The sequence below is a fragment of the Dryas octopetala genome, chromosome 5 (genome assembly GCF_963921425.1).
Source record: "Dryas octopetala chromosome 5, drDryOcto1.1, whole genome shotgun sequence".
NCBI lineage: Eukaryota > Viridiplantae > Streptophyta > Magnoliopsida > Rosales > Rosaceae > Dryas > Dryas octopetala.
Genome location: NC_141370.1, coordinates 21,644,866 through 21,654,468, shown reverse-complemented (window position 1 = coordinate 21,654,468; position 9,603 = coordinate 21,644,866). Strand labels below are relative to the sequence as shown.

At 41.9% G+C, this 9,603-nt stretch overlaps 2 protein-coding genes across 2 annotated transcripts; one reads left to right on the top strand and one right to left on the bottom strand.

Moving 5' to 3' along the window:
- The first annotated feature begins 641 nt into the window (after positions 1 to 641).
- LOC147285746 (uncharacterized) lies at positions 642 to 1,730 on the top strand. Its single transcript, XM_086245822.1, has one exon. The coding sequence runs from the start codon at positions 882 to 884 to the stop codon at positions 1,728 to 1,730; it is 849 nt and encodes a 282-aa protein (XP_086101948.1). The 5' UTR covers positions 642 to 881.
- A 170-nt stretch (positions 1,731 to 1,900) lies between these two features.
- On the bottom strand, positions 1,901 to 5,770 carry MOL1 (Leucine-rich repeat transmembrane protein kinase family protein). The gene is given in 3 exon segments (XM_086244131.1): positions 1,901 to 2,187; positions 2,189 to 2,471; positions 2,878 to 5,770. Coding segments are annotated over 3 exon segments (2,895 nt in total). The 5' UTR covers positions 5,435 to 5,770; the 3' UTR covers positions 1,901 to 2,132.
- Positions 5,771 to 9,603: the final 3,833 nt, after the last annotated feature.

The window sequence follows — 9,603 nt, the reverse complement described above, 5'->3', positions numbered from 1 at the left end:
TTTCCCCTTCTTTGATTTTCTTCAATTTATTATTATTTTTTGAGTAATGTTAGGGAGAAAAAATTATTGGACGGTATATTTTTAAGTAAATGATACAAAGATGATCACCTTAACATTTTCCTTATTTTTTGTATATAACGGTTCAAGTGCAAAAAAAACATTAAAATACCACGAAGTCGAACTCATGTGTAACTTTTAAGTTGAACCTATGTCCCAATGGTGGTTTCAGTTCAAGTGAAGAAAATGAAATACCTCAGAACTCAGAAGCATAAAGAATCGTTGCAATTGGGGCGCATGGGTTTTGGAGAGCGAATGAAGCGCTGCCACGTGTTCTCTTTCTCTCCTCTGCCAAGTGCGTCAAGCTATGTCGGCTAGGCCCGCCTCAGTTAGCTGTTTCGCATGGGTCCTCTCTCTCCGCTCCTTGTAAACTGGACATTAAGTTCATTTCAAAGTTCAGTAAGTTCAGTAGGTTCAACTTTGAAACGCAATCCAACCAAAGTGAAACCCTTAAGTTGTAAGTTTTGGAGTTAAACTCCCCCGTTGAACTTGCTCTAACAAAGAAAAATTCTCACCATTCATTTATTCACCGCCCGATTCAATTTTTTTTTTCTTTGGGATAAATCTCAATAATCACAGGGTGAGAGTCATTAACTCTGGTTAAAGCTAGCAACAAGAAATCAAAAGAGATGTGCTTCCTTTTTGGTGAACAAATGAACTAAAAAGAGATGCTTTGAAATGCTCAAATCAAAATAGTTTTCAACGACTCTCTTTTAAGTGTCACAGTAGTACAGTACCAGTATGTTCTTAGTTAAAACTGATTTGATTAGCTTATTAATGGCTGCAAGATTAGCTAAAGCCTAAATCTCACTACTAGCAGCAGCATGATGAGCACGCCCACAGTGGCATTCACCACGCCGCCAAACTACGCCGCCAGGCTCGCCCACCTCCTGACCCTCAAGGGCCTCAACCCCCTCTCGTCTCCCACACTCATCGTCCAGCCCACCCCACTCACCATCTCCGCTCTCAAACCCTACCTCTCACCCCCTTCTCTCGACCTCTTCTCCGCCATCGCCTTCCCTTCGCGCACCGCAATCCACGCGCTTTCATCCGCCGCCGCCGACATCACTCCCCCTCTCCTGTCCCCGAACGGCGAGACATTCATCCTCGCCGCGCTCGGCAAGGACGCCGAGCTCATCGACGATAATTTCGTCTATAAGCTTTCTCAAAATCCTAACCGAGTTAGAATACTGGTCCCTCCAACTGCGACCCCGAGCGCCTTGGTTAAGGCGCTCGGAGACGGGTGCGGTCGGAGGGTGTTGTGTCCAGTCCCGCAAGTGTCGGGACTGACCGAGCCTCCTGTGGTTCCGAATTTTCTTCGAGATCTGGAGGCCCACCGCTGGGTGGCAGTTAGAGTTAATGCGTACGAGACGCGGTGGGCCGGGCCGGAGTGTGCCAAGCAAGTGGTGGAGAGGATTGAGGAGGGAGCGTTGGATGCCATTGTGTTTACGAGCACTGCGGAGGTGGAGGGGTTGCTGAAGAGCTTCAAGGAGTTTGGGCTGGACTGGGAGATTGCCAAGAAGAGGTGTCCCAAAATGGTTGTAGCGGCCCATGGGCCCATTACGGCGGCTGGGGCACAGATGCTTGGGGTTAGAGTTGATTTGGTGAGTTCTCAATTTGATAGTTTTCAAGGTGTTGTTGATTCTGTACATTCTGCGATTTTTAAGGTTTAATTGGATTGAAGCAATTTGATGAAAATGATTGTGTAATATGGCCCAAGGCCCATAACTGAAATAGTGTAATGCTAATGTCAATTATTTCTGTTAATACTAAGGGCTATGGCAATGTTTATTATTATATTGCTTTTGGTTATTAATATACAAGTGGGTTCTACATAGTTTTGTAATAGGAAAATATAAAATTAGCAGATAAGAGGTCCCAGTTTAACAAATTTTCACACATGCATTAAAGGAAGGGTACACAAACTTATATTATATGGCACTATTATACAGCAAAGACAGTTCTATTGCTTATGATAGAAGCAAGCTATAGAACAAATTGACTACAGACAGCCACTCTTATCAGTCAAGCACTTGTGTATATCTATGTTTTTCAATTGGTAATCTGCATTAGAATCATAACCCTGCAGCTGCTTCAAAAGTTGGGTCATTTTTTTTGTGGCTTTTCAACCCTTAAAAGCTTTAATGTATCTTCCATGGATGGTCGATCCGATGGTCTACTCCTAGTGCAAAGTGTAGCAACCTCAAGAACCAGTTTTATCTCTTCTTGCACTGAAATGTTGGAACCAACTTCATTCTCACTATAGATTTCTCTCAGAACCACTTCCCTTGACTTGCTTTGTATGCTTGCTCCTGAATTCGTCAACCTTCCATTTGTTAAAATTTCCAGCACGATCTCCCCAAAGCTGTATACATCTCTGTATAGCTCCTCTTTTATGGCACTATTGGTATCACCTGTCCAAAAATTTGTAAACAAAATTTTAACAACTGCTTCTGGTTCCAAACAAAATGAGCAATTATAGAATAGATCAAGGCTCATACACAAAAGAAATCAAACCGTATAAATCTTTCACCATCTCTACAGGCCCCAGACCAGAAAATTTTGTGCTTTCGGAGAGCGATATCCTTTAAATTCTATTATAGGCAAAGCACAAAATTTTCTTGTTTTGGGCCACTAATTTTGCAGAGGCTTATAAAGTATATTTAAGGTTGTTCAGACATATTCTCTACTGTGGTTATAGAACTGGTCATGGAAGGGTTAAATTGTTTGTTTGGCGTGGCAGAGTAAAACTTTTTAAAGACAACAACATTCCACAGAATTATCTCTGCTACATGAAAGAACATATATTTTTATGCATACCTGTATTCCTTGTGGAAGTTGCTGCTGGAAATGAACCTTTGTTCAACTCGAGCAGATGCTTGAACCCGAATTCAGTCAAACGAGGTTCCATATTTTCATCAAACACTATATTACATGATCTCAAATCTCCATAGGCAATTGGAGGATAACAGTCATGGTGAAGGAAGCACAATCCCTTTGCAATGCCCATCACAATTTTGTACTTGGCTGCCCATTCCCTTTTCACTCTGATCTTTTCAGCCAAATTTCCATTGGGCAAATAATCGTACAAGAGATAAGACAGATGCTTGTTGTAGCAAAACCCAAGCAACCTAATTAGATTCTTATGTCTTGTATTCCCAATTTGGGTTATAAATTCCAACATAACTTGGATTCTCTTTGCTTCCCATTCAATCTTCTTCACTGAAACTGTGATTCCTGTGGGGAGAACCGCTTTGCATACTGAAGCTGACAATGGAAGCAATGCATCCATGGATTCTATGGAACTGAAGCTCTTCAATACATCATTTGCTGTGAACTGAGGAAGTCCAGCAAATGAGATCATCTTCCATTGGCCTTTGCTGCCTCTTTGAAAATAAAATACCCCCAGAACTGATAGAGTAATTAACATAACTACACCTGCACACAGTAGCACAAGCCATATAAGCTTCCCAGTGCCTCTGCTTCCAAATATAGCCACTGAACCAGGACATGATCTCAGAGGTTCTCCACAGAGCTTTGGATTTCCAATGAATGCGCTACTTCCCATTGTTCTCAATATCTTTTTAGAGGGAATGGTTCCAGAAATGTCGTTGAAAGACACATTTAGAAGAACTAAGCTTGAAGAAGAACCGAACTTTGTAGGTATTGGTCCATTGAAACTATTATGTGACAGGTCTAGGACACCAAGAGCAGGAAGACTTGCAAGCTCCTCAGGTATATGACCTGATAAATTATTGTTAGCTAAAGCCATCCTCTCAAGAGCTCGGCAGTTTGAAATAGTTTTCGGAACAGTTCCTGATAAACTGTTCATGTTCAGTTCAACAACAGATATGGATTTGCAGTTTTGGAATGGAGGAAGATGGCCTAAGATGCTACACGAGGATGCTGAAAAATTCTGAAGAAGTGGCAAAGACCATGTTTGTTCAGGAATTGTGCCCCCTAACTCTGGATTATTGGAAACATTAAAGTACTCAAGCTTGGGAGCTTGGGATATATCTATTGGAATCCCACCAGTAAGGTTGTTCATGGATAAGTCGACATATGAGATATCAGGAAGATGGCTAAATTTCAAAGGGATCTCACCTGAGAATGAGTTATCTTCAAGCCGAAGACGAACAAGCGAAGAACAATTGGACAGAGATGGTGAAAGACTGCCTGTAAAATTATTTGAAAACAGTATCAACTTAAATAGCACACCTTTCACACAGATATCTGGTGGAATGCTGCCAATGAAATTGTTTGTGGACATATCCACCCACTTGAGGTTTGAGTTCCTGCCCAAGCTCTGTGGAAGATTCCCAGAGAAAAAATTGTTCCATATAAGAAGAGTCTCTAGTGATGGAAGCTCTGCAATTCCTTCAGGAACAGTGCCACTCATCTCATTGTAAAAAAGACTGAGCAGTTTAAGGCTCTTCAACTCCAAAAGGCTATCAGGAATAGGCCCAGAAATTAGATTATCAGAAAGATCCAAGCTTGTGAGAGACCGGATTTTGCTGAATTCCCTTGGTATTGGTCCAGTGAGCTGGTTTCTGAAGAGAAAAAGTGACTCAAGCTTGGTGAGATTGCCAAGTTCCCTTGGGATAGAGCCAGAGAGGTTTGCATAAGCAATATCAAGATACTGAAGCTGACTCATGTTGCCCAATTGCCATGGGATGCTTCCCTGGTAATAATTGTAGCCAATCTCCATGTGGGTGACTGTTTTGAGCTTGCCCAGTTCTGGTGGTATGCCTCCACTGAGAATATTCCCTGCAAGATGAAGAAACTCAAGGCTCTTGAAAGAACCATACTCTGATGGGATTGGTCCCCTGAAATAACTTCCAGCCAAATTGAGGACCTTGAGATGTTGAAGCTGTGAAACCTCAACAGGCAATGACCCTGAAAAGCTGTTGCTGAAGGCACCAAACACAACCAGGCTCTGAAGACCGGAGGCCCCACCAGGGAATTGACCAGAAAAGTTGTTTCTGCTAATATCCAAGCTTCTCAGATTGGTGAGGTTGAAAATTCCCACAGGGAGCTGGCCAGAGAATGAGTTGGAACTGAGGTTGAGATCAACAAGCTCAGTGAAGACACTGAATTGCTTTCCCGACATTGCACCCCTAAGATTCTTCATTGACAGGTCCAAACCAGTAACAGTGGAATTCTTGTTACATTTGACACCAGACCAAGAACATGCATAGATTTTCCCAGATGGGTTTTCTCCAGAAGGCACAGACCAGTCTTTCAAACTACCATGGTCATCTACAAGCTCAGATTTTAAGCTCAGAAGGGTCTCTGAGTAGAGATCTCCTGCTGAAGCCACTACAAAGAACATCAAAGGGACAAGAAGATTCAAGTAGAAGCAATTGGAAATTCCCATTGGAACTCGCAGTTGGGAAGAGAGAGTGACAAATTTAGACACCCAAAGAAAGATAATGTGTCAGATTATAATAAGGTATCCGTTTGTTTGTTTGTTTTGGTGAGTGAACTGTGATCCATATATGCATGGGAACTAGAGAAAGAGGGCACAAAGGAAGGGAATGAATGGGTGTATACTGATTAGTTGAAATGAGAATATTATTGGGTTGCTTTTGGGAGCAAGAAGGGACGCTTGGGGTGTTTGTTTATTTGGATGGTGTTGGCCATTAGGAATAGAGCTTTTACATCACAGGCCACAGGGCATCTCTTTTTCCTTTTCACTAGAAAGAATCCAATAAGCTAGTACTCTAGTAGTAGCAGTAAAGCAGTGACTGAGTTTTTGAATTGGTATTTGCGCACCGTGGGACATATACCCAAATCACCAATATCCATGTTTATGTTATAAAAATAGTAAAGGTGTATTCTGTATAGTCTCTTTCGGTTAGATGGATTCTAACAAATTGCTTTACTGTTAAGTAAGGTTGAATACAATGTCAATAATTATGTATGGAGTGTAAGAATTAAACTGATGCATAATTATTTGTTAATTACCACAATTAGGCTGTGATGGGGCCAAGGTCGCTCCGTCCTCACTCTTCCACCTTACATTGTTATCCACATTGTGATGCGCTTAGATGTCGGGTTTTTTTAAAATAAATCACACCTCTTGTTGTGGGTCTATGGCTTTATATGGTTCGATTTTGATGGCTACCTTTGTAGGATTGTTGTTGATAATTTAATTATTTTTCTTTGTTACATTATAAGAGATGGGGTGGATCCATGTTATTCTATTTTTGGCACAATTTTTTACGCAAGTTTTTAATAGGATTCATTTCATATATAATTTCAACACTCTAAAACGTTTATTATTTAGGTCTCTATTAAAGGATCAACTTTGTAAAAAATTAGGTAAATTGGAAACTATTTACCTACAAAAATTAAGTGGTTAATAAAATAAACATTTGAAATGTTGACCATTTAATCTTTATAGGTAAATGGTTGTCGATTTACCTAATTTTTTGCAATGATAATTTTTTTAATAAAAACCTATAAAATAGACGATTCGAATTATTCAATTCCTATATTGAGTGGGCCTCATTAATAATTGATGTTACAAATAAAATGTTATAGATTCATCTCCATAAGAAATAAAACTATTAATTTATTCTCAATGTAATATTTTGACACTTGAATACTCACGGAATTACCTATAATTCCTAATACTTTAGAACTATTCTTTGATTGTGATCATTATAAGGTAATCTTCTTAGTAATGATTGTCCATGATGAATGTGCATGAAGAATGTGAAGGGAATATTAAATCATGATTATATATGGTGCCGAAAAGTGTTACTATGTATATACTGGCTATGCGAAAATCATCCTTTTGCTGTTTCCTTGCAATTATGGCTGTCACCTATTATGTTGATGGTGCACAGAGTAAAGTAAATAGGAGTTGAAGCCTCAATAAAAATAAAAGGTTTGGTAGGACTGTAGGAGTAGTAGTTGTACTAAATAGTCTAAAATACTAAATCCAATCTGTTGCGTCCTCATGTTATTTTATTTGTATTAATTGTTTTCATTTTTCGGTGTTCAGAAAAAATTAAAGCAAAAAAATAAGAATATTATGTATATTGGCCCTATGAAGGCATTAATTAAGTTTTTGGTACTGTCACACTTTGAGCAATTAATATGTATGGACAAGAATAATTCTGATTGGAGGATTTCATTGGGGTTTTGAAATGACAGTAGCAGGTGCAGGAATGGCACGAGGAAATGCAAAAGAGTAAAGAGTAGAGACAAGGTTGGTGATAAAAGAAGTTGCCTTTTTCTTGATTTGTATTGAGGCCAGCCTTTTGTGTCCTTCGAGGACATGCATAAAGGCCAGGGTCTTGACCTTAACAGCGATTTCACAGATCATACGTGTTTCGTTTCGTGTTAAGAAGTAAATGAGGGACAGGTTAAGTAGTGAGGGACAGGTCATACAGCCTTATGTACCAAGTAGATGCATGAGTGACAGGTTAAGTAGTGATAAAGACATAAATATATAGAATGTATATAACCGTAACAGTGATAAAGACATAAATATATAGAATGTATAACCGTAATAGGTAAATTTTTTTCTCTTCGTTTGGTTCTTTGGAACCCTTCAAATTAAGAGTCAAAGCTAGATAGCTATTTGTTGGATCAGGATGGTGATAAACGATAAAGATATATAGTTCCCTCCCATGGGTCATGGGTGGGTTTGTGAATTGTGTCAATATCTACTTTTTGGGTTAAACGTGTCGATGTATACAAGCCAAGCAAGGAGACAGAGAGGAAAGTTAATTTGTATAAAGCAAAGAAAACTACTAAAACCAAAAGCACTATAGCATTAGTGTAACTGTGTAAAATTGTAAATGTATACATAAATGGAATGGAAAAGCCAGTCTTATTTTGCTTCTTCATTAATTGAAGTGCAAAACTCTTGGGCCATACGGATATCATGTCATGCAAGTGTGTCTGTTGATTCAAGTTTTGGGTTTACCATCACGGGTGCACTGCATTAATGCTTCACACTTTCACGGAGCTCCCGTGACAATTTATTAAATCATGGAGACAACCCTTCTACTTGTGCACTTAAAACAACTCGTCACTATGTAGCTTGGCTATGTGATATTAATCTTGAGGGTAATATCTATAATTTGTTTTTGGCCAAACTCATGATATAAGGTTATTATAAACATGGTATCTCATATTTTCCTTAAGAGTGCTGCTATTTGCACACCCTGTTTTTTCTTTTTGCACACCCTTTTGTAAAAAAAAAATCAAAACTAAAAAAAAAAGACACACTTACCCCTCACCCAACACACCCTAACTCAATTTTTTCTCTTTTGCACACCCCATCAACAAACAAAAAAAAACACACACACCCCCTTCATCTCCCTCACCCGACCACACCCACCGGCCACCCACGCAGCACCCACCTCCTCCCTCCCCTCCACCAAGCCCAGCCCCGTCGCACCCTCCCTCCAGCCCCGACCCAGCCCACCTCCTTCCCATCCATGCACCCAGCCCGACCTCCTCCCTCCCCTCCACCAAGCCCCAGCCCGACCACCTCATTCCCCTCCACCCAGCCCGACTTCCTCCCTCCCCTCCACCCAGCCCCGGCCCCACCGTGCGCCCATCCCCACCGTGCGCCCACCACCCTGCTGCACCACCCTCCCCGCGCCCACCACCATGCTGCACTACCCTCCCCGCGCGCAGCACCACCACCTTGCGCCCACCACCCTGCTGCACCACTCTCCCCGTGCCCACCACCATGCACCACCCCTCTCTCTCCTCCATGCTGCACCACTCTCCCCGCGCCCAACCCAGCCCCGACCACCCCAGCCCTCCGCCCAACCCAGCCCCGACCACCCCACCCCTCTCTCTGTTTTTTTTCCCTCCGCCGATCACCACCTTCCTCGCACCAGCAGCACCACATTCCTCGCAGAACCACCACCGCGCGCCACCACCTTCCTCGCAGCTAGCTCACCGTCGCGCGCCGGAGAGAATAACTTAAAAAAAAAAAAATTGGAGTGGGTTCGGCGGACCAGTGCCGAACCCGATGGTTTCGTTCGGTAAGTACCCACCGAACAATCCTATTCTATTCGGCGGGTACCTGTCGAACGAAACCACCGGGTTCGGCACTGGTCCGCCGAACCCGCTGCATTTTTTTTTTTTAAGTTGTTTGGCTGTCTGCTGGGTGAGAGGAGAGAGGGAAGGAGAGAGAGAGAGAGAGAGAGAGAGAGAGAGAGAGAGAGAGAGAGAGAGAGAGCGCTGCGCGCGGTGGCTGGAGGGCTGGGGTGGTCGGGGCTGGTGCATGGTGGTGGGCACGGGGGAGATGGGGATGGGGTGTGTGAGTTTTGGGTGTGTGTGTTTTTTTTTTCTGTTTAGGGAGGGTGTGCAAAAAGAAAAATGGATGGGGGTGTGTGGGTGAGGGAAGGGCCAAATGGTCTTTTTCCTTGAGTTTTTTTTTTTTTTTCAAGAAAGGGTGTGCAAAGAGAAATTTAGGGTGTGCAAATAGCAGCACTCTTCCTTAATTCTTTTTGGGACTTAATTAAGAAGGTTAGTCATATGCAGTCCAAGAACTCAGAAGATGGTGATGGA